General features: G+C 37.8%; 1 protein-coding gene and 1 long non-coding RNA gene across 2 annotated transcripts in view; both read left to right on the forward strand.

Moving 5' to 3' along the window:
- Nucleotides 1-25,682, forward strand: part of LOC117165263 (lachesin) — a 254,566-nt gene that overhangs the window by 170,935 nt on the left and 57,949 nt on the right. Inside the window, exon 2 of the mRNA XM_076622194.1 lies at nucleotides 7,320-7,414. Coding sequence (XP_076478309.1) covers nucleotides 7,320-7,414 — 95 coding nt within the window. The remainder of the gene's footprint in view (nucleotides 1-7,319; nucleotides 7,415-25,682) is intronic.
- Nucleotides 17,864-19,449, forward strand: LOC143303259 (uncharacterized). The gene is made up of 2 exons (XR_013059391.1): nucleotides 17,864-18,661; nucleotides 18,770-19,449. It is a non-coding gene; the product is annotated as an uncharacterized LOC143303259 (long non-coding RNA).

A 25,682-nucleotide genomic window follows, 5' to 3' on the forward strand; every position in this document is an offset into this window, starting at 1 on the left:
GAGATATAGCGTATATTTATAAAATTTGAAGCGAATGTTTCAGCGTGTAAACGATTGTCGTTGTTAAGCTGGTAAGCGAAAGTTTGGATATGAGGCATGGCGATTGTAAAAATTTCACAAGCCCACCACGTTCGTCCGTTGCTAGCCGCGTAACTCACGCCGATCGTTACCTTACGGTAACACGCACGTGTCCTGGCTATCGCGTTGACAACAAATCGAGCAGAGATTCTATTTTCATGTTTGGCTGTACGATCCGGCGAGCCATTCTCCGGACGGAACGAGTTTCGAATGAGTTACCGTTACGCGCATTAAGCCCGCTACGAATAGGAGAGAGGCGGATGGAGAACCGCCGGTGAAGAGAGAAGCCGGAGGGACGCGAGTTACTGGAAGCGAGCGTGAAGTGATTTCAGAGGGTCGAGATATTTCAGGCTGCAGGAACGGTGAAATAAAGCGGCCGCGTGTTGTGCTGTTCATGGCTCGTTATTATGCTATATGCCATGTCCTCGCAGCTACTAAGGTCCTTGTCGTAATGGAAATGTGAAGAGAGACGACGCGGCGCGGCGCGCAGCTCGCCGGCGAACTTACGAGCAAGGAAGATAAATGCGAGGATGAAAGGGACGCTGTTGTTGCGATACGGCCAACCAAACGAAGCTTTAAACGCTGTTCAAGCCACGTGACAACGAGACGTAACAGGGAATTTATCGAAGTACAGATTGAATAAAATCGAACGAGTTGAAAGTAGCGTGCGAACAAAACACGATCGCGATTGAAAGAACATGATATTAAAAATGATAAATGACGAAAGTGTTGATATTAAGGGAAATGTAGTTTATTTTTTATCTCTGATGGAAAGCTTCTTCGCCTTTGGAATATCCAATATTTACCATTCAGTTCTTCAACTATACGTATACGTTATTCAACCTTACGAGTCTTGAAGGAAATTTATATACGCGATGGTAAAAGTATACTCCTACTACTAATGATATTTATACTATATCCATCGAATACGCGATAATGTCGTAAATAAATTCAGAACGGAAGAACGAAAACTCGACGACCGTTTTCCTTTTCGAAAGAAATGAATATTTGCGAAGCGAGCGCGCGATATATCGTAACTGTGTATGATATAGCAACGCGTGCGAAATGTATATGGATACCTTTCGAAATACCTTAAAGGCCGTTGAAAGTTTAAAAGACTCGGTACTTTACGGTGATTTGCCGAGGAAATCGGCCCGAGTGATTACGCAGTTTGCGCCTCTATCATTGCTAAGCGGAAAATGAAAAAGACGAGAATGGGCGAGTCGACTGGAGAATGCGTAACTTTGTCTCCATTATCGTTGCTCTGCCGCAGGGTTGGGCAAGGAAGTCCGAAGAAGAAAATACTCGGCAACTCGGGGATCGAGCCGTGCATATTTGCTAGCAGCTGGCATAAAGAGGCCGAGATACTGTCGTCATAAATAGGAATGTAAGCACCCACGGGACTAAGCAGACGAAATTCTTATTATTTTGCGGCATTATAAAGGGGAAGGAAGCGCGACGTCGACGTCGACGTCGGCACTCCGCTGATTTCTACCCATTCCCACGAAAATAATCTCGCGGAAGCACGCAAATCTGATTTTCTTGCATTCCCTTCCCTAAAATTTCCGAGCTTTCTCCTTATCTTCTCTTGGTTTATTTCGCTCGTTAGCGCGAGATCCAACATATTTACCGATTCGTACGAACATCTATTAAACGTTTCGCAAGAATTTAGCCTGTCGTTTAGTTTCACGTGCTTTTCAACCTTATTGGAGCAATTGTAATTAATTTTCTTTACGTATGGAATTCCTCTAAACAAAATCGATCAAATTTCAAATCAGATACAGACAATAATATTTAAATATTTATATCGATATTTCATCGAGTGATTATGAAATAATTATCGATAATACGAATATAAGTTAATTTTCTACAAATTAATTTAACTAGGAAAAAACTGAAATTCTTTCCGTTAATCTTACTCCGTTAGCTTTTGTTATTTTTACTGTTAATCGTGAAAAATCGAATAGAAAACGTTTTATCAAATTGTCAGACCGTTAACGTTCGATTTTTTATTTTTAGGCGCGAAGTAATTTATGCGATTAGTTTTATTAATAATTCACCACACGTTCTTTTTCACGCTAGGTATTAAACGAAACATTCATCGTCGCTTTTTTTCTCTGTTATTCGATTCATGGAATCGTTCTTTGATTCATGGACTTGAAAATAATTTACCAAAAATAAAACCATCCACCTAAAGTACATCTCGAGATAAATCACCTTCGACCATAAATCTTTCCATATACTTTTGACAAAAGGGCGAGTTTATTTCTATTTCATATCTGTTTCTCTCGATTTACATGGCAAAGTTCATTGCACCGAGGGGAAAGAAGGGGAAGAACGGGCAAGAACGGGCAAGAACGGGAAAGAACGAGCAAGAATGCGAAAGCCAATGGGATTGAATAAGTGACGAATATTTAACGTCGACCTTCGCTCGGTCGATTACTTTTCCCATTTACGGGCATTAATTGCTTCACTCGGAAGTACGTTTTCCAATTAAGCGAAAAGCCATTGACTAAACACAACCGGCAATGGAAATGTTTCTTACGCAATTAACGTTACGTGAACTGTTTGCGGAAACTTTCGAAAGAGTCCGAAGGGGTTAATAACACCTTGTTTCCGTGAAATCTGATGCTTTCTGTTTCAGCTCGTGTATGTTAAGACGTGATTGCCGTGTACGTACCGTGAATCTTAGATCTTAAAAAATTCATCGACTCTTTTGTATACGTGTACATAGAAATATATATAGAGACGCAAACACGGATGGAAAACCACATCTTCCGTAATTGCAAAGGGAGCATCAACGTGTGTGCAAATTACGTAAATCTTTTCGTACGAACAAGCAACCGTTGATGACTTTGCAGAAGAGAACGACGAAGGGGAAGAAACGTCATTTGCAACGAACACGCTGCACCGCTTTTATTCGATTAACGCTTTAAATGTAATACAAATTAGAAAACGAAATACACGCCTCGAAAGTAATGTAAACGATTCATAGCATTGACGGCGATTTAAATAGCACTTTTATCATTAGTCACTACCGTCGCCTTGTTCCGCTTTTTCTTTCCGCGCTCGATAAACGTACAAGCGTTTCATTGATATTTCGCTCAATGAGAACGAAAATTCTATAAAAAATGACAACTGGCTGTTATTATAAACATAATCGATATATGTTTTATTAAATTACAATGAAATATATATCAGAAATGTTACAACAACTATTTATATTGGTATTGAGAATGTAAACTTCATTGCGCGATATTATATTAAATATTCTTGTTCTAGAAACGAACGAATCGAGTAATTTTTAAGATAAAATTTGTTAAAATATTTAGTAAAAGTCATTTATGTTATATATTTCTGCTTTATATCTTTCATATCGCAAATTGCATAGCCAAACATAATCTAAAATTAATTTTTGGAAATTCTTTGGTTTTAAATAAAGTGACGTGTAAAATTGAAATTTATTGTACAAAATATTGTGTGTTTTGAACGAGATATCGTATCTTTAACAATAATTTTGCATATTTTGACGCGTTAAAAGCTTTCATTGTTTCGCTCTGATATAGGCAAAAACGTTTCTCCCGTGAGATATACGAAGCTAGTTTATTACATTTTCTGCACTTTAACTAGAACACTTATTCACTTGTCAGTTAACAAAGTCTGTACATCACCGGCACCGAAAATATGTTAAATTACTTCACACGCGTGACACGTAGCGGTAGTTCGTTCGTATCGATGTGGTCATATTCGCTATTTTATAGAAAACCAGCGAGATCTTTTTGTTGAATTTATCAATACAGTAATATCCAACTTTTCGAATAAGACATTTTTTTACAAAACAAAACTTAATTGACATTGACATTATTTGTTAAATATGTGCGTGTTAAATATTAACAAAAGATTCTCGGTACCTTTTTATTTATACAGACGAAAAAGAACGTTTGGAACGCAAAATGATACAAGTGAAATGTTTACAACGCTCCTCCTACTTTCATACCACACGATGCGCCACTTCGAAACCATCGAATTTTATTAAATAAAATTTTCCTGTATTTCTTATCGTTTCGAGAGATACGACTTTGTCACGTTACGAGAAAGTATCCGCATACCGTTAAAGGTAATATCACTGATATTTTTTACACTACTGTCCATACTGTCATTGGAGACTTCTTCTCAGCGCACCTAGGATAAACACATTTTAGTATATTTCACGTGTATTTTACGTACGAAATGATATCGATACTTATCAATTGTCTGTATTGTAAGGAAAATAGGGAAAAATCGTATTAATCGTTTGCGATATTTTATTACTATCCTGTTTCATCTAATGTATGTTTCGATGTATCGATCGACTCGTGAACGAAAGTGTATGAAACGAACTCGAGACGTTGTTCTTGACAAATTACTTTTCTGAATCACCAGCAAACTAGTAAAGTCTACTCTATTCTACGTAATTACTCGACGTTTACTCGTGTTTCATGCTCCATCTGGTAGAAAAAGCAGAATTCCAAGTAGTCTCTATAAAGGAAATAACCTGATTGATAAAAATAAGTGAAAAGCAAGAAAAAGAGCCGATTTCCAACTACATGAACGAATTCTTTAGGGGATGCGGTGTAAAACGACGCTGGCATCGGTAACCATTTCGAGACAGCCGATCTATCAAACCGGCCTAGATCGAGACTTTTAATACGCTCGAATTTCCCGCGAGAGTTACCCCCCGCAAGCAGCTTGGATGGATAGGCACGTACAATGGAATTATGGTTCCCCTATGTTCCCATTACTATGCCATCTACGTTATGCGTTCTATGGTTGTGGTTGCTCTCCTTTCGATGCCCTTAACGACGCCCTTCGCCGTTTTATGCCCTTCGCAAATAATCTCCGTGTATCTGACCGTGTATCCGCCTACGGAGTGAATGACCTTTGATCGACGATATTTCCTCCTAATGCACGATACGAATGAATCGCGTAGGGCGTGCTCGAAGGGCGAGTTTACAGTCCATTTTGTTAGCATTATTCCGAACCCTTATTAACTTTCTATGAACTTTATAGCGTTCGCTTCGTACAGGGATTTCAATCGATTTTGCCCAATTTTAGCGCGTTGTTCGATTTAAAGGAAAATTTCAACACCATTAGTGTACTGTATGTCAAGTAAAAATTTTCACGATCATCGAATCAACGAAAAAGAAATTGACGTCAATTTGATCCTTGCCAATGTAAATGTGATATTTTATCCTTAGTAAGAAGAAGAAAACGCGTAAAAGAATAAGTAAAAATATTATGATATCTAAGGGCGTCCTCGGATCGTCGCTACGATATACCTACCGTTGATATTTCAAGTTTGATCAATTTCTCAACTAAAAGGATCAGTATGTACCGTCAATGCGATATTTATTGATAAACGCGTCGTTAATTTAGTTAGATCCTTGATCGGATGTGATCGGGAATATCGGTCGATTTTTATCTAGGTAGATATTTGGAAGAAAATATGTCAATTTTATAGTAGTTGTATTTTATTAATTGATCCGAGTGTTCCTTGTAATTAAAGTTAGAGTATCGAATACAAAAATTTATTACGATATTTCACCCTTTTCTTTCCTCAAGCTGGAACGCGATGTAGCGAAATGTATTATCGACGGGTTTATAATTAAAACATATATATAGTCTTAGGTTTAAACTAAATCTAACCGTAATATGATTGATGCCACAAAAATCGTTAATATCATACCGTGGAACGTAATTTGCAAATTGTACAACTAGGTTGTAGACGCACGGCCTGATATTTGTGTTTCCATGAAATTCTAATGAAGGCTTTAAGATTAATTGACGGAAGAACATGACAGACTGTCCTATTTCATATTCTCTGGAAACAATCCAGCAGTAACTTTAGAACGGGTAGTCGCATTAACTTTATGAAAGCTTATTGCATCTTTGACCATTCTATTTTGACCGAAGGTTGCTCACTGATTTTTTGCATTATATTTCACGTCTGTTGCATGCTCGCATAGATCGACGACAACCATCGATTTCCAAGCAGTACTTAACTGAAAAGCTTTGCATGTTTAGGTAGGTATCGAATGGCAAACTAACCGAGCAGCGATGACCGGCTTATTTCTGATCCATACATTTTCTCCATCACATCCATGACGTTCCTTTATTCGATCGCGTATATAATTTTATTTTTTTCAGTGATTTCACTTCACATAAATGAAGATAGCAGGTCGTAACTTTGATTTCTTTTTTCATACGATTCGAGGCGATTCGAATGCCCACGAATATTACACCTATATCGTCGAACGAATCATAAGTTACAATTATAACATAGATATTAGAAAATGGTAGATATAAAGTCGAACTCTACTATCGACACATTTTCTTTTTTGTTTTTCTTTTGTAGATATCAAAGTGTAGACGTTGAGTGGAACGTCGAAGATTCGTTTTCTTATTTTGCTAAAGAAAACCTTGTGGGTGTCGAATAAGCAGTCGTAACCAGATGAAGATTCTGCGTAAATTGAACAGAATTTCTGCACCAAAACTGGAAGCCTCGCGATCCAATTTTATCTTCGTCGTTTTTATTTTCTTTATGGAAGAAATTCTGTACGTAGGATGATCTTATATTTACTCGATAAATATTTAAAATGGAAAGTATAACACGATTTTACACGAAACCCCTTAAATATCGAGTAACGATTGCAAGAGGCTTTTACTTTACGGAATTTTCATTCGTCCCTTAATGTACCTTGATAACTAGCCAAATTCATTAAACAGCTGTTTCTCTATCGCGCTAGTTATTTTATAAAACGTCATGTTCGACTACTATGCAAATTACGCAAACGCTGAAATATTTCATAAGATGAGCGGGTTTTACTATTTTCAGAAGATGAAATTTTACGAAAAAGAGCTTTGTTCTTGAAACTCGGGTACACGTAAGTAAGATTTTGCGGTTGTTTTCATACTACATTTCCTTGGATAAAAGATGCCTTATTTTTTTTTATTTTTAAATTACCTTATTTTTAAATGCCTTATTTTTAAATAACCCAATTTGTATACAAATTTTCCAGCTAAATATCTATTTAGTTTTTAGTCGAAAATATAATTAATTTGCCGCAAAATGCGACAAACACGTAGCTTATTAGAATGAGAATGTATCGATATATCAGTAATTTCTGTTGATTTTGATCTATATTTTATTCCAATCGTTGCTTTAGCGAAACGTTAATCCTTTGAATTTTCTTATTTTTTAGATCCGAATTTCAAGGAACCAATTACCAATGTAACTGCACCGGTTGGAAGGGAAGCAATTTTATCTTGCGTGGTTCAAGATTTAGCAGAATACAAAGTGAGTCTCTAAATACGATTGATTCTACGCATTCTCATATTACTTTATAACGAATTTGTACTAAACGGGACAATCGTTTTGAAGATTGTTTTGAGAAATTTATCAAATTTATTCTCTAGCGTGTATCGTAATGTTAATTATTAAAGTGTCGATGATGAAATTTGTTTTTTTAAGCGCTAGCACATTCACAACAACATCGATTATCAACAGAAGGGAAATTTACGTAATTTTCTATAACATAACGTTACAACTTTTCGATCTTTTGAATTTGATAGCAAATCGATACTAAAATTTACTAAAATTTATTCGGAATGCTGCTTTGTTTCTCGTTGCATGCACGCGCATCTTATAGCAAGCTTGGGCGAACGACTCACGAATAAGTACGACAAAAATTGCCGCGAAATTTTTGGCTGGCCATTTTGTCTCCGCGTATGTCCTTCGAGAAAACGGATATCTAAATCGCTTTAAATTACCTTAAATGGCAGCGTAGTTTCGGCGCTGATAATGCCTTTTATCGACCAACTGCCACTTGAAAAATTGTCAACGAGGCTAAAAACTGTCACTACGGTCGAAACGGACCCAATTAGCTTGATAACCATCCATTTAAGAATAAAAAAATCTAAATTTTTTACATTTGTTTTTTCATTTTGGTAATGGTTATCAACCCATGGTTCTTTTAGATAATAAAAGAAACTTTAGCCGTTTCATGAATTTCGATCGACTACTTAGGAAAATTAAATTTCTGCCAGTGTCTAACTTATACATACCGTATTGTTCGACGGAAAATTTGTAGCGCGAGCTAAAATAAGAAGGAACGGTGCAACAATGCAGCTAAACTTCCGTAATCTAGCAAAGAGCAATCCAAGTTTCAAGCGGCCATGGAAATCAAGCGGGAACCGCAACTCCGTCGAGTTGAACTGTCGGCCCGTTCGCGTTAATGGCGGCGCCAACCTATCATTGCCAAAGATATTCGAAGATCCGTAATTTATAGATGGCCGTTAATCCGGATTGGCAGTCTCAGCCAGGCTCGGGTTAACTAAGATCGACTAGTTGTGTTCCCGAAACGGCAAACACTCGAATCTTATCGGCTTCCATCGAGACGGTATTCTTGCCCTTTCGTATCCCATCTTATAATTAGCAGCCGTTACTGCCGACGAACATTTTCGTTCGAGCCACTTCGGCTCGTTCGAGTCGATTCGATCGGCCCTCGAAATTCCATACGATATAGACCGAGCGAGATCGACGTCTGCCTGTCTACCTGCAATTTTCCAACCGACGGCGACGGCGACGGCGACTGCGACGGCGACGGCGACGGCGACGACGACAACGACGAGTATTCGTTTTTATTCGTCCGCGTAATTTTGTTAATTAATTAACTAACTGCTTCGCTTTGGTGGGCGAGAGGCAGACCCTTGAAGCTTGAAAGATAGTCGGAGATAGAAGGACAAGAGAGGAGAAAGAAATGGAAAGAAGGGAGGGGAGAAGGTGGAAAAAGCGACGAAGAAACAGGGAGAAATTCACTTAACTTTTTCGTGGCCGTTTAACGAGGTCAACGGGTTAAACAACCTTTCTGGATGTCTATGCTCTAGATTGCTTTTTGCTTCCGAGTACTTTTAGTAATATCCTATCTCGTACCTATCTCGACCATCCGCTGGCCAGACGAGTGCCGACTACGTTTGAAAATATCAGTAGCCAGTTTTAAGTAACGGACTTCGATTCGAGCGAGATGAAATATGAAGGAAATGGCGAGGATCCGTTACCGCCAAGTCTTCTCGATTTCTTGTCTTGGCTCTTGGCCGATTCCTTTCCCCGGTCGACACCGATGGAGTCGCTTCCAGAAACAATTACGTTTCATAAAGAGTCGGAACGTTTCTTTTTAAAAATCACATCGACTTTCAATGTAAAACGTTAATTGGCTTTATTTTAAAGGGGACAAGAAAAAGTTTCCTCGCGATGAATCTCGTTCGGCGAAAGGAGAGTCCGGATGGAAAATTACGAATGCTTGGCTTCCTTTGGTAACGCTATAAAGCGTCAGACACGCCGGGCATGCTGTAAAAGAGGTTCAGTTAATTTAAGGAAAACTCCGTTCCAAGAAATGTTTGACCCGTTGAATACCTCTTTTTTATCGCGTTTTTTCTTTTTTTTTTGCTTGGTCGCGCAAAGTAAGAGCCCAACCACGATTTAAATTTGCACATGGAAAATTGCGCGCGGGGCCTCGCAAAATATTTGTTCCCGTGTGTTTTCATATATGCATGTTTGAGATTTGAAACGCTGCGACACCGTTCCCGAGAGCCGCGTGTTTCTCTTAAACGCCGTTATCGTCCGATTTTCTCTCAAATGTCTTTGTTCTAGCGCACAGTTCTCCGTGATTTCGAACAATTTCATATTCCATTTAATACAGATATAGCAAAGTTATTATAAAATTCCACCGTAAAACGAAAATTACCTAAAATATTCACGCGAGTCTCTTTTGTACAATCGGACATTCGCTGTAACTAACTTGCCTTTTACACCAGATGCTATAAAGCCGACTAATACGATCTCCAGCTGTTTCAACTAGTTTCGCATATTGTACGAAAGCTCCATCATCGCGTTTTCACGTTTAAAGCAGACACGTTAAATTCATGGTACGAAACGAGTCTCGCACAAATTCGCTTTTTGAAAACAGCTTCTATTCTTCCAAACGATGTAGTATCTTCCTTCGTACAGCACTATAGTATATAGAAGTCGTTGCGCGTCTCTTCGGATAAATTTTTCGATATATTATTAAAAATAGGAAAGCAATTTTATCGCATTTTGTACAATTTCGAAATAGTTTAGGCGTTTTCCGTGTAAATAGCGTATCTCGGTAATCGAAAGAAAGTGAAAATCTGACACAGAACGCGACGAATAAGTTTCCACTACAGTTCCGACATTTTCCTTCTCATCCGCATCATTATCTATCCCGTTTTATCACGTACGATCTTTGCATTATCGTGAATATTTGAGACACTGTCTCGATATGCTTGCACAGTGGCTGCTGATACTTGCTTAATTGTCAATACAGATCGCAAACGATAGTTGCATTTGAATCGAATAACTCGTAATAAACTATTCCATCTAGCGAGTTCAGCTTCTATCGTAATATTCGAGCGCGCCAATAAACTCGTTTCATATACGTTAGCTTTTCCGAAACTATACTAGAAAGTATGGTTGATTTTTGTTCATCGAACGATTAATTCCACTTGACGTACGTCGTATTTTACATTTGCACGTCGGTTTCATTTGGTAGATTATAGTAAGAGGGAAAGATATCGAAGGGTATTCGTCCGATCGGGTCGCGTTCCATGAAATTCAAACGAATGTATTTAGAAAGGTCGGCAGTCTAACCTGCAAACGGCGTTACATTCTTCTGGACGAGAGGAATAGGTTATCGTGGCTAAGGGATGAGACATCGTAAAGGGATGGAGAAGCTAGGTTGGAATAATCGCGCCGTTTATAAGCCGCGCCCGTGCGTCCCTCGGTCTTCCGGTTATGCATTAAGATGACGGATAACGGTTGCAACTATGCCGGAAATCTGGCAGCATCGCGATCTACAGATAACAACGCCTCTCTGGTATCATTTCGTCCATATATACATATAGGTGCAATACGTGGTGAAAATGGTAGCGATTTCAATTAAACATCGATCACAGTCGCCTCTAATCGATATCGCAAATGAAAAACTAAAGTATTGGAAATATGATAACATTTTAACTAGTTAATATCGCGTTAACCGTATTTAAACTTTAAATCGTACATTCCCATATCCACGATATTAATATTTATCGATTTTCATAAACGATCGCTGTACATCATCTTCGGAACGAAACAAATAATAGCGCGGACCTAAAATTCTCTTCTTCGTTTTATAAAGGATGTCAAGTTGCATCGACCGACGTATTAAAAAATATATTATTCCATTAAAAAAATACAAAGAGCGATCTTTACGTGCTCCCTTACAGAAAAACTAACAACATCGAAATATGATTCCAGCCCCTCCTCCCCGCCCTCGAGCCATTCAACTTTTATTCGACTGGAACGTTTGCCGACAGAATCAACGGTATCGAAAGTATTTCAACTGAAATTATAATATTTCGACTCTTTGGTGACTCGCTATTTGGAGAACGACGATATACATATTCGTGTGACGGGGTGTCATTTTTTACAAATTATTTTATCGTAATTTCTCTATTCGAGAAATAATTGCTTTTAAATGTTCTCGGTGTCAATGGTGCGTGATTTTTTAACTTTTCACTCTTCGATGCAGCAGAATACGTTTCAGATTGGATTCTACCTACATTTTTCTCCCCAATCACGTGAAAATGCATTCACACAGTGGTTCGAGCGCAATTCATGCGTTTGAAATGGAAAAAATTTTTATTTCATCTAACGAAAGAGCTTCGATGCATACAGACCAAACTACTCTTTTTCTCTAACACTAGGTTCCCGAATGGTTCGCTCATAAGCAGTCATTTATCGACGAAACACGGTGTACGATGGAACCTCGTAGCAGGCTGTGTAATCGTCCTTCTCCAAATAGTCTTCAAATTATTCGAAATATATCGAAGAACGATCCGGAAATCGATTTCGGTGTTATTCGTTTTTGCATTCGAATAAGTTATTTCATACTACGTCGGATTTCGAAAATTCGAACGTCGTAATTGTCTCAAATAAATGTGAATTCTGTAAATCAAAAAGCAGAAGAAGCTGCCGCGTCCAAATAAACTTTAACGCATCTTGTTTCCTTGTAGGTGTACGTTCGCAAGCAAGCACGATTTCATTCTCTATTTTTATCTGAAATTTAAAAACTATGTCCGTTTAAAGTCGCGTCCGTGTGAAAATTGGAAAATATCGGCACACGTTCAATCGTAATCCGACATTTTCAATTTCGAAACATTTAACATGGTAAATGTCGTCAGAGATTCCGCTCCAATAACATTTGCATAGCGTATAAATGTATTTATCGAACGGTTTCTTCCAACAATTTATTTTTGCTTTCCTTTTGAATTGTAGAAATTTAAACTAACGAATACCAAATCAAAACCTAGTACGTATACCTCCAGATTTAACGACCATCTAGGTAAGAAACACACGATAAGTCTCCTTTCCCGTCTTTTGTAGAAGAACAATTTCAAAATTCCATAGGTCGTCGATACCGAACTGTCGCATACCGAAACTGTCTTTGCATTTGACATTATTATTAAATATGTGTTTTGAACATTACAAGTAACTAATATTAACTAATATCAAGTAAAGATTTATATCTATATCTTTGAATCTATCCATCGCTTATTTTCTTCTTCGACTATTTCGTATTAAATTCACTTCGTTTCAGCCACCAAGTGACAGAAAAACCAACGTCGGAAATCAACGAAAATCAACGAAAATCAACGAAAATCATATTTTTCCCAATTCTTTATACTACTATATAATGACAGCGGAAATATCATCCGTCGACAATGAAAACTCTACAATTCGATTACTCTTTTGTCAAATCGAAAAAACATTTCACTCGATAAATCGTTTCCATGCCATTTTGTACTGAAAATGTTTATTACGTGGGAAAACAAAATGTACGAAATACGATAATTGGCGTGTTTGCTTCATCGTACGCGATCAAACATCGTGTGACGTGTACTCTCGTACGCTAAGAGTTGCTCTGTTTGTTATTGTTATCGTCATTCCGGAAACTCTCTAATTCGCCTTCGTACAGCAAGGTCTTCTTTCGACAACAGAGTCTGCAGCTGTGCTTCTCTTAGAAAATAGGTGGTTAACGATTACAGGCTTGCGAAATTTTTATCTCGATCGGTACATGACTAAAAATTCGATGAAATTGAATCTGATATTCTCCTATTTATACACCCGTTATTTTCAAACGTTTGATATAACGGAAAATCAGAGAAAAGAATACGATAGGTGTATAAATATGTACACAGAGGCAGGATAACTCAGAAATACAACGACTGTTAAATGAAAATCGAAAACGCAATTAAAATGAAAGTCGGTTATTTCGTTAGTGCGCCGTTTCCATCAAATACGGACGCTATAATCGAAATCGGGAAATATGCGTTCAAGTTGACCGGAAACTATTTTAAACGGTTATCCGGTTTAACAGTTTGTGCGTTTAATCCAGCAGAGGCGGAGGAGTGTCATTATATAACGGCACGATAGGATCGAGCTAGAGAAATGATTGAATTGAGTGAGAGGGTCTCGGATTAACAGATGCATCACTGCTTACAGAGAGCCATGATTAATCCGTGGCCCGAAAACCAATGAATCGAATGGCCTTCGGGGTGAGCTAGAACGAAGACGATGTTTGCAAATAGGGATTGATTTGGGGCAATCTGATGCGTCGTAAACCGACGATAGAATCTACGGTACGAATCTAGTTCTCAATCGATCACAATCGAATTAACCAAACATCGAAAAAAAATCCGCACACCACCACCGTTGCACAAACGTTACGCACGATTGTAAAAGGAAACGTGACTCCTTCTGACAATTTGACCGCATACACGGTAGTGATTCGACCGAACAAAAATAGAAAAACAAGCCAATTGCATTTGGAAATTTAAATTGAAAATTTAATTTTCAATAATTGAAAAGTTATTCCCTACTGAAACGTTCGTTTTCGCGAAATTGTCGCTATCGAGTTGGTTGAATTTCAAGCGAAGTATCTTAAATATCAAATTCCTTTCGATCGCAAACGCACGCACAACTTTTAAATATAGCCTCGATTATTTTACGAAAGCTTTTCAATTTATTTTCTTTCCGCTCGATTCGTAACCAAAATATCAGAGAAAAATAACTATGACACTTACAAAGTGATACATCACTTTTTTACCGTTAGATTACGGTTATAAATATCGATTCTCCCATTAGACTGATTTTTAATCGTTTCGCTCGATATATTTCCATTGACCACAACTATAAATTTTCCACCAGTTTAAACGTCGTTTTAATGGTAAAATTTCTTCAAGGTTAATCCAGGTTAAAGCAGGTTACACGAGAAACAATTAAAAACATAAAAAAACACTCGCTCTTTAGACTTTATTAGAAAAATAAAATAATGGAAACGATATAAGAACGATAAATAGCGGTAAATCAACTAAATTCTTGTTTAATCTCTAAATCCTCCGATGTATTGCGATAACGGTCAAGCGTTCCGTGTAGATCGTTTCAGTTTCATCATTTACGTCGCATATAACAATAAATGTAAATAGTGAAATGAAATAGTAAAAATGAAATAACTTAAAAAGTATCATAGCTAAATATGCTGAATAGATAATGGATACCCTACGAATAAATACAGATAAATATAAGTAAATATTAAAAACATAAATTAGAAAAATCAGTACTTGAGAGGGTTCCGAAGAGAGAGAGAGAGAGAATAACAAAAAATTGCTTCTATCCGCTTGATAGTCACGATCGGAAGAAAGCATCGTTGGAGCGAACGGAATCCGTTGGAAAGTCTCGGGACGAAACAACTTGGAACGGCGAACGATTAGCAAACGATAAGCAAACGACGACCAAGGAACCAACTTCTACGGAATAGAATCGCTGAACGTTCCTGAATTAAGCAAGATCGTAGTTAACGCTCTCTGTTCGCCGAACGTGCGGATCCACAGACAGCCCTACGCTTGGCAATTAAAATTCAAAGCACGACGATACCTCTCTGGCGGAAACGTAAACCCTGGCAGAACCTATGACCAACCGGTTGCCCGTTATACCTCGCAGTAGGAACAAAGTCTCCTTGGTCTGGCAATACCGCTACTTACTCCGCCATAATACATACACGTACCCGAAGCATCGAAGAAAACACTGCTTGTTATCCAACGCGTCTCCACTCTCGGAGCTCGTTGATTCAAGATCGCTTTGAAACAATTTCCGTTTTGCAAAATCGATTCGGTTACGGTAAAAACGGCAGAAAGGTCCCGTCGAGCCGAAGATTAACTTAAATTTTTCACCCGGTTTGAAAGACAATTAACGGATCAAGCGTGACGCCGATCACCAGAACACTTTCTATTTCTATCTTCGTTCGTATGTAAATATGAAACATTCGAAGAAAAACGAAGTAAAGATCTTAGATTAGATCTCTACGTATAAACAATTTATACGTTCAATATCCTAATAAAGATCTCGTCGATTATATAAGAAAAAATGTTCCTTCGCTTTGTATTTGTCGTACAGTTTACTTATCGTTACTACTTCAATGTTATTGGATCTACCGTGTATTTCGGATCGATTAACTATTTCTGTATAATCTACTAGGGCAGACTGAATAATTATTATCTTTTGAATATATTATTCGATCGAGTAGCAAGTTTGTTATTTCTTATAAAAGGAAGAACACTTGCAAATAGATCTTAATAGAATGTTTCAATGTGTCATTCTGTATAATCAACTGGTGGTACATGTATCTGTCTTTCTTCGCGAGATTCATTCTCCGAGAAAACCGAACGAGTATCTATAGTTGGCGTAGAATTGTGTAAATTTTTACTTCAACGTGAAACATGAATTCTCAGAAGTACGAGCATCGACAGTGAGGTCGAAACTTTCTCGCGTTTTAAACTATTTCATCGAGAAATGAGAAAAAATGTATCAATAATATGGTCGTTAACGGGATGTTAAGACATAAACTATGCAAACTGCTAGAATGTAACCGGGATGCCGGCTAGTCGGTTGCTAACGAACTCGAAAGTTTTCCGCAACGAGTTTCTTTGGGACGAGTAAGCTCCATCGGACTAACGCGAGTTTTACGTAACGTCGAGAGGTTCGCCTCGTGAACGCGTAATTCAACTCGCTAATTTCCAAGCGATTGAGGCGCAGCCAGGCGAAACAAAAAAATTACCGAGAATTCGTTGAACGCTTTGACGTGCCACGCGATAAACGGAAGATTAATACCGTAATCGTGACACGCTCCACTGGCGGCCAGAAAAGTAAATATTTGAAACGTCTAATACTCGCAGAATATCGCCTTTACCCGTCGCTGTAAAAGTCGTCCTGGCGAATATCGAGCGAAAGATACTTGGAACCTCAGTGTCACGATTCACTTAGTGTAATTAAAACTCGTGTAATAATTGATGGAAACTTGGGAAATCTCGCATTCTGCGTTTTTGCGAAGCGATCGCGTCCCATAGGAATAGAAATTTTTGAAAGTATTCGAGTAACCGGTAGTTAACTGGATCGGGACAAATCTAGCGTTGAAAACGACTTTTACAGAAATTATTTATAATCTTTCTTTCGATTAAACGACCATAAGAAAGAAGAAAAAAGAGAAGAAAGAAGGAAGAGGGAACTAACGAGTCAATGTGCGACGAACTTTTCCAGAGCGCAGCTGCTATAAAGACAAAGAAGAACGTCCTGAGCAATTTTACCCAACAAAAAGTATAGCGTACACATTGCTCGGAACAATTAGGGGATCGCTGTTGTGCAAGTACGTATGATTCGTACGATATCGTAATAAAAATCGCTTCTAGAGCAATTAGATTTTTAGATAATTATTTAAAAAATGTAAAGTGTTTAAGCGACAAGGAAAATGATCCTGAAATAGTTCTACTGGAATAGTTCTAGTCGAATAAAAATACCACGTATAAATTTAAAACGTTTAAAACTTCGAATCTACCAGCTAAATCGTTGCTTTCCTTCTATCGTTCAATTTCTATCCCTTTCCTGCCTTTTTACTCCCTTTTCGCAAAAAGGCAAATTAAGGGAAGAGGAAGAAACGACGAAAATCGTTTCGCTTTGTTCGTTCGTCGTCGTACAGCGTGGTTCGCCAAACCGTAGTTATCGTAGAAATACAGAAAAAGGATATATTCTGTAGTATTCTGTAGTAGCGGTAATTACGAATACAATGGAATTTTGTTTCGAGTCTCGTGGGACAAATATGCATTTAGATCGAACATTAGCGGAGAAATCAGCTGATCCTTATTCTTTCTAGAATGGCGTATAAGCGGAATAACGCGAATATTTATCGAACAGGTGTTTATCGAAAGCGAATAAAGAAAGAAGCGTATAAAGTAGGTAAAAGATCGAATAGTTTCACTTTCTTTCTGCTATGCTAATGACAATATCATTCGTTTTACAGCGTTTAATAACAATATTTGTATTAAGAACGGCGTGGCAATAATAGGACAACGTTCCGACAAATCTTTATCGTCTTCCGTTTGATTATTTAATTCGTTCTTTCCTTCTTATTTTTCTTTTTACCTTGAGTTTTTAGGAGATGAAGATGCGTGTGCGCATCGCCGCATAAAATGTATGAGACCGTACAAGTTATTTTTACGTTATTTATTTGCAACGAAAACCCGTAACAAGATTAAATACTTAACAGTCATTCTATGGCTGCGTACTAAGGTATGATACAATACGATATGATATATGATATCGGTTGCACGAACTCGTTATTCTTATATTTTAGTACGCTATTCGTCAGCAGTAATTATTTGTTCGGCAATAATTATACAGATAGTGGAGAACACTTCGACGATTTCAATAACTTTGAACATATCGTCGCTAACACTCCGAACAACTTTTACCTATACGCGTTACAATGGTGCGGCTGTAATTTCCAAGATAATACGCATCGAGTATAACCGTAACCTAAAGCCTCGAGCCTCGTCCACGCCGACGGACATTGTCAGTAGACAGTCTACGTATATTGTTGTACGCCGACAGTCGATAGACAACGTACGCAGGTTATCTGAAAACAATGTCGTTTAGTCTAGTATACACTCGTGGAAGTGCGCCGTGATGCCACGAGAAATAAATCTAGAAGACAGTCTTAAGATAAATCTGGAAGAGGATTTAGGAATTTTGTAAGGATGGTGAAAAGTGATTTTGAAATTTTATTAGAAAAAATTGACCCAAAAATGAAAAGAAACGCGAGAATCGTTGCCGAAAGGAAAGAAAGGTCGGCAAAAGAAGAGAAAATCACAGCAAAAGGAATCTGTCAGCGTAAAAACGATTAAAGATTAAATCGAACTGCGTGTGTTGTCCGATCGCTACGTTCTTCCAACATATATCCCCAGACGTTGTCTCTTATTTTCCATCCTTGGATGTCTTTCCATTAACTGCGGATATACGTCTACGGACAATTTTCCGTCAGCGCAGAATTAGGTTTTCATCCGCGGAGTGTGGAATCGGATTTTGTCTCGCGTTGTCTACAGATTTTCCACGAAAGACAAATGCGCACTGTCTGCGACACGTGTCTGCGAACGATCGATGGTCAGTGACAATAAGTAATAAATAATCGTCCGTTGAAATGATTTGGCGATCTTGCCAAGTGTATGCTTCCGATGAATATTTTATAACTTGTATAATATATATTTTCAGATTCGTTTCAAACTTTGCCAATATAATCAAGACGATCGTGTCTCGTTACGGTACCGATAAGATTTCACGATGTTTCGTGTACGTAACGAGTTTCTATCCACTGAACGCGTTTGCCATGTGTTAGGCAATTATACTGCACTTTGTTCTCGTTCGAGTTAACCCGGAGTAACTTGTTCGCGATAAATTTATCGAGAACGCGATGAATAAAGGAAATAAAAAGGGCATTGTTACAGGCGATGAGTAAACTCGCAGTTAGCATCTTCTAGTGCGTTACAAACGCGAGCGTTATAAAGCTACGTAAGGAAAACCTGGCATTTTTGTTCCTTGGGACGGAGCACTGTATGAAAATGCATATAAAGCTAAGCAATTACGTAAAATATAGAATTTAGAAAAATTTAGTAAAATCAAAATACGTAAATGTCGTTACACTGATATATGTATATACGTGCTTACATACAAATAATAGTAAATAACGTAAACGGTACGAACGGTTAAACGACATTTCTACGTTGGCAGAGATATTTAGCGGTACGTAGTAAATACGAACTAAATAAGCAACCTGATGTAAAATTTGTACACTAGGAGGCTGAAAAATAACTCTAATATGATAATCTCATCAAGAGAAGTATATGTACTTGTCTGCGTATTTTATTACATGAAATAAAAGCGAGTTAATTAAACTCTCCAGAATGGGGCAAATTTTTCTTCTGAACAAGGATGCAGTTTAATACCAAATAAAGAGATAAAATAATATTATATCGTTGCGACCACTTAACGAATACGGTGTAAAACGCCAATGCCTACAGACACATACCTGTACGCGCATCGCGACGGAAGATTATTAATTTAATCAAGACGAACGCGCTTCAACTATATCTCTCTCTCGTCGATCTAATACCAGTAACAATAGTATACTCACAATTTTATCGATCTTTGCGATTTAACCCTGTCTTTTGTACTGGTTCTTCGTTGTACAAGCTACGGCCTAGCTGCATGTACAGCGACAAAACCGATCGACGCCACACCACGCCACAACAAACAAACCGTGATCTATGGCCGCGTCCTAAAGCAACTTCGTATTTCTTGCTCGTCCAGAATGCATACTTTCGTAATAGAAGTCATAGCTCGTCGACTTCTAAGGTACAAAAGTGGCGTACGATGATCGCAAAAACTATCAGGCCCTACATTTCATTTTTATAGGACAAAATTTTTGTTTCTAATGTCATACGCTGTTAAATTACAATCTGTTATCGGGAATAACGATAAATAATAAGGATAAAAAATGGTACGCTAAAGTGATAATAAATTTAATACAAAACTCGAAGCAGCTTGCTTATTGTCTCGTCGCGTGTTGGAGCCTGGTGACCGTTTCGTCATTTCGTTCGGTTCGATCGAAAATTACTTGCTCTCTGTTCTTTCTATTCAAAGAAACGAAGCAATTACGCTACGTAAAGTTAAGGGGAGAGGGGACATAAAGATGATGTAAAATAACAAAAACATTAAATACACGACGGTAGTGCTTTACTATCTCGTTTACCGAGATAACATTTTTTACGACTTTCCTTCTACGTGTAGCAGTTAAGCCGTAGATCCAAGACCGTGCACATTACAGCACATAAGACGGTACAAACTGGACAGAATATTGGCTCGTACGATGCACTTGAATCACTTTCTTACTTACTTGGATTTTTAGTGTGCATTCCTGGGAACGTTTCATCATCGATCGTAAATGTGATTACCGACAATCGCAAAGACCAGGAAACGTATCTTGTGTTAAAAGTAAAGTATTCGCAACTACGGATCGAATTAAATACAGAAACACCGTAAAAGATACGTTTTAACAGGTTTCCGAACAAAGAGTAAACCAACGGGAAATTTTTTTAAAGTAAAACGCGAATGTCTCGAGGGAAGAAAAATTACTTTGCTCGATATAGGTACATTGTTTTATGCATAATAACGCATAGTAAGACGGTAATAATAAAAGAGCTTGCTTATACGTTCTTTTTGAATATATTTTAAATATATATACATCTGTTTAAGCGTAAGGTAAATTTTTATACGGTAAATATGCTTCTACGTAAATTTTGTAATTTTCTTTATTTTTCCTTTTTTCCTTTCTTTTAATTTTACCAAACAGTTCGACAAGATTCGAAAAGGCTTATGCTAAAATTGACGAGAGTTTATAAACCAATATCGTTGCTATCGTACTCGATATTCTATCGTACACTTAGCTTAAAAACAGTCTGCAAAGTTAAAGATAGAATACGGCGTCTTCTATAAATCTTAAAAATTGATCTTCTTCGAGACAACGGTTCGCGCAGAAAATTTTTGCCTCTCTGCCTCTTTTATTTAGCTTTCGGAGAAGAATTACCTTCATTCATTGTGTACCACGTACGTTGGAATACCTAGCGTGCTGCACGCATAAAATATATTTGATTTGAACCACGTCCCGAGAAATGAATTTCAAAGTAAACGTTCGTTCATCATTTGGTACGGAGATCTTCAGCCGCGAATAATAAATTTGTTTGAAACGTAGTCCTCTAGAATTCTACGTTTCAGTATGCTAGTATTTATATAACGGACCAAGTTCGATCTCTATTCCTTCCTGTACAATTGGAGCGAGAGAATGGGAAGGAAACTTTGGTGCCGAATCTACCAGCAGATGGCGAATCTAAATGGAGATTCTAACGAAGCTGTACATTTTATCGGTAATTTTTCCAATTCCCGAATAGTTATCGAACCTAGACGAATTTAACGGTAGTAAAATTACGACAACTATGATAATTACGATATAAAGATAGAAATAAGATATAAATTCTGTAACCACGTTTTAATAAATTCATCGATCTAACGATAAAACGTTAAATTTCGCTGCTTTTATTCGGCGACCTACTTAGCGATCACAATTTTATAATATACGTTTAATCAGCTTATATTCTAAATACCTTACGATTTCGACGGCGATTCGCGCGACGTAAATGTCGCGCGTTCGGATCATGAATCGGTACATCGTCTCTATTTGATCTTCATCGTTTTGTGCATAACTGGAACGGGAATACGTAAAGGAACCTTTGACTCGGGGTTTGTTGAAGAGGCAAAGGATAAGCGGTGACGAGGATTACCAACGCCACACTTGTATGACATTTCGTACTGACATTTCGGGAGATTCCCCCGGGATCGTGGTTAATGCTCTGCCAGCCGTAGATTACTTTGAAGACCATAATTAACTTAATATGCTCGTCATTATGACAAGTTACAGTGGATCTCGCGTATTATCCATTCTGATTAATTGCACGACAAACATTTCGAATGCCACCACTCTTCCTTTTACCGCTCTCCAAATTTTCATTCGTGTTTTACGATCTCTAGTGATTCTGTTTATGCGATCGAACTGATCATGCGTAACGTAAGAGATACTACGTTTATCACAGACATAGCGAACATACCGACATTATAACATATTAACGCGAGAAATACGAAATAATTCTAGAAACTGTAAATTTCATGGAAAATCGATTCTTTCCGAAGCAACGTTCGTTCGAATTATTTTCCTTGTATCGTTGCACGAGTGAACCAATAACGCTTCGTTCGATGAATTGTCATAAAATCTTAACATAATCTTAACATGGCGAAAATAAGCGTTGTCTCGATCTTTCTTACTCGACTATAAAATTCAAAGTTGTTACATTTTAATTGTACGACGATGGTCCTATCGTTTCAATTGTTTCAAATTATTCCCGATTACTCTGAATCGTATTTTAATATTCCTATTTACAATCCTTTCCATCGAAGTATATAGATCTGTTTATTTAGAATATACTATTGGAGAGATCTAATGATTGATTTAAATTACAACGTATAGTTCTCAAAGTACGCGAAATTTTATTCTATCATCAGCGTTATTTTGACCATTATCGATTCCATGAACTAAAGTCAATTCAACCGATAGAGACCGTACAGATTAAAAACACGTATTTTAATCTCCGCAGGATCTAAGGAAGAGAAATTTCATATTTTCTTCCCCCCTTTTCCCTCCGTTTTCCTTTTAATATTTGAAAATGTAACCAAGCAATACGAAGCATTTACCTGTCGTTAATGAAGTTACGGCAGCGGCAAGTTTCAAAGTAGCTCGGTATAGTTATCGAACAACTTAAGAGTGGTTCCCGTGAACGCGAATCGACCCTGGAAAAGTTGAGGGCGGCAAGGCTGGGACAGCTCGCTCGGCGGTTAGGGTTTTGCTAACTTTATTTCAATACAGACGGAACGAAGTGAAACGTTTACTAGTCTGATGAAAGCTTCGATTCAAAATTCGTTTCTGCCACTCAAACTGCTGTTTCGATGCACAGGACGTTTCATTCTTAAACGTCAACTCGATTTTCTTACTCATATCGAACGGACATGTAAACGAATAGCTCGCACTCGAAACGTTACTCGAGAATACGAAAGGAACAAATCGTCGTACAGCGAAAATTACGACGCGATAAGAATAATGACTATGACAGTATATAGCGATATGCAGCGCGATATACGTACATCGAGTTACAAAATTATTTGCGCAGAATTATTTTCGAAGATATATTAGAAATTGTTTAAGTAACAAAACGACACAAAGGACTTTTTAATACTTGTTATTTAGAAAGAGATAATTAAGATTCCGAACAAACCGAATCGTAAAGGAAACCTGCATAGATATCATAAAGAAAACGATGATTTGTACTTACGAAGCAACGAATTACGCTAAAACTATGCTGAAGTTACAAAGCGAAAAGGCTGTTCTATCGAATATTAATTTTGCTAGAACGATACCTTTTGTAAAATCCTGAATTTGCGAATAATTTTCTAGTTCACTGTACGATAATAATAGCTCTAAAGTTGCTTCGAGATTGAAATTATTTTATCAACTTTGTTTTACTGTTTTACAACGAAACAATTAGTTATTGGAAGTATCGTTTTTCATTTACCGAAGTAGTCGTAGAAGGTTCGAATCCTTTCGAGAAGTAACGAGACGCAGTATACAGGGCGGTTGGTAACTGATGGTACAAGCGGAAAGGGGGTGATTCTACGCGAAAACTCGAGGTGCCTTTAAGGTTGCTCACGGTAACGTACGTCACATTCTCGATCTATATTTTATATTTTTCATTCCCTGGTACACGAATTTGTCGAATTCCCTTCGAACAAAAGATACTACTCGCGTTGAAGCGTTCGAAGCCACAGTTCTAAAACTAGTCGGCCACGTTTTCAAAAAATTAGTCTTACTAGTTACCGAAGCTAGTTTGATGATGTTGGAGGTTTAAGGGAAAGGGCATAATCACGAAGGCGCAGAAATTCGAAGCTGTGATCTGGCCGTCGATCGAAGTTGGCCCTTGTCTTCCACCGCTGTTACTTATCTATCGACGGCCAAGTGACCCGTCAAGAAGTTCGAACGAGAAACGGAAATTGAGAAGTGGAAATTGAGGCGAATGTCTCGTGATCTGTGTTCCGGACGCCGAGAAAGCTCGAAAGACTCGCGGAGTGGAAGTCGTCGGCTACGACACGCTTCTGTGTCCCGTGGAAATGAGTAGTTGAAACGGTAAACGATGTAACTGGCAGAATTAAAGATCTTCGATACGAACGAACGGCGCATCTCGGTTAATTTTAGTGCCTACACAGTCGATCATTGACATTGTATTACAGCGCTCGTTATTCGCTACGTTTACCACGAATCTATAACAAATTTTATTCTACCTGGTATCTTACATTGCGAACCTGTACGGAGGCTGTCCCGGGGTATAACAAGCACGCATTGCCCCTATATTTCATCGGTGTAATAAGCCAAGAAATGGTCGAGTGTTAACGATATTTATTTCCCAATGCTTGACAGATGTTACGTATCGTATTATATTATAGAGAAAATTATTTTATATTTAATTATTTTACAAATGTAACGATGTAAACGAAAATTACGAAAAATCCGTGAGATCATTCGTGAACAGAATTCTTATTTCACTGCCACGATGTAATCGAGAATATTATAAGCTTCGGTATTTGTGTGTCTTCTATGGTAAACAAATAAACTCCGCAAATCATACAGTTCAATAAACTTTTATGACACGGTAATTCGATAAATAGAATATGAAGGAATTTGAAGGATCGCAATTGTCCGTGACGATATTAAAAATACGAATCTCTATAGGTTAAGGATTAATGTTTCTCTCAAGGATTAATTAAGTGCAAAATCGAATTTATGCAACCATGGCATCTACACGTATTGAATATCTATATTAAAACAGATTTTAGACAATGTCTAAGTTATAATCTGGTAACGAAGGTACGTCATTCTCTTAAAGTTGTAAACGTCACGAAAGTTCAGAAACTTGTCCTGTATGTCCCAACTATGTTCTGACAGAGAATTTTCTCTTTTTATTCTTTCTTCTTCGTCGTACGTACGTTGTACGATTGTAAAATTAATTTCGAGCAGCGTTTACTTTAAAATATATTTACTTGTATGAAAATTCGTATAATAACCGAATTGAACACTGGTGGAAGCGTATTATCGAAACCGCTGCTATTGCTAGAACTATAATAGAGAACTGGGATTAAAGCGGTATCATAAACATATGGACGAGAGAATATTATCACATAAATTCGATAAAAGTTAGCATTAATTTCACCAGCGGCACCTGTACGTTTCTAGTAATAGTAAGAAATATTAAATAACTCGGTGTTACAACCTGTCCTCGAACGAGTAATCTCAAAACTGTACCGTTGTACTGTATCGTTACTCGTTTGTTTATTTACGCGTCGAGATACCGCGCTTCGACAAGGTCGAACAGGACATCGTTCGTCAAACGTACCACGCCACGTTGTAGAAGCGAAAACACGGAGCGAAAGATCCGTCCGATTAGTGGAGGCTGATTCATCTTGGAAGGTGCCC

Source organism: Bombus vancouverensis, chromosome 10, assembly GCF_051014615.1.
Source record: "Bombus vancouverensis nearcticus chromosome 10, iyBomVanc1_principal, whole genome shotgun sequence".
Lineage (NCBI taxonomy): Eukaryota > Metazoa > Arthropoda > Insecta > Hymenoptera > Apidae > Bombus > Bombus vancouverensis.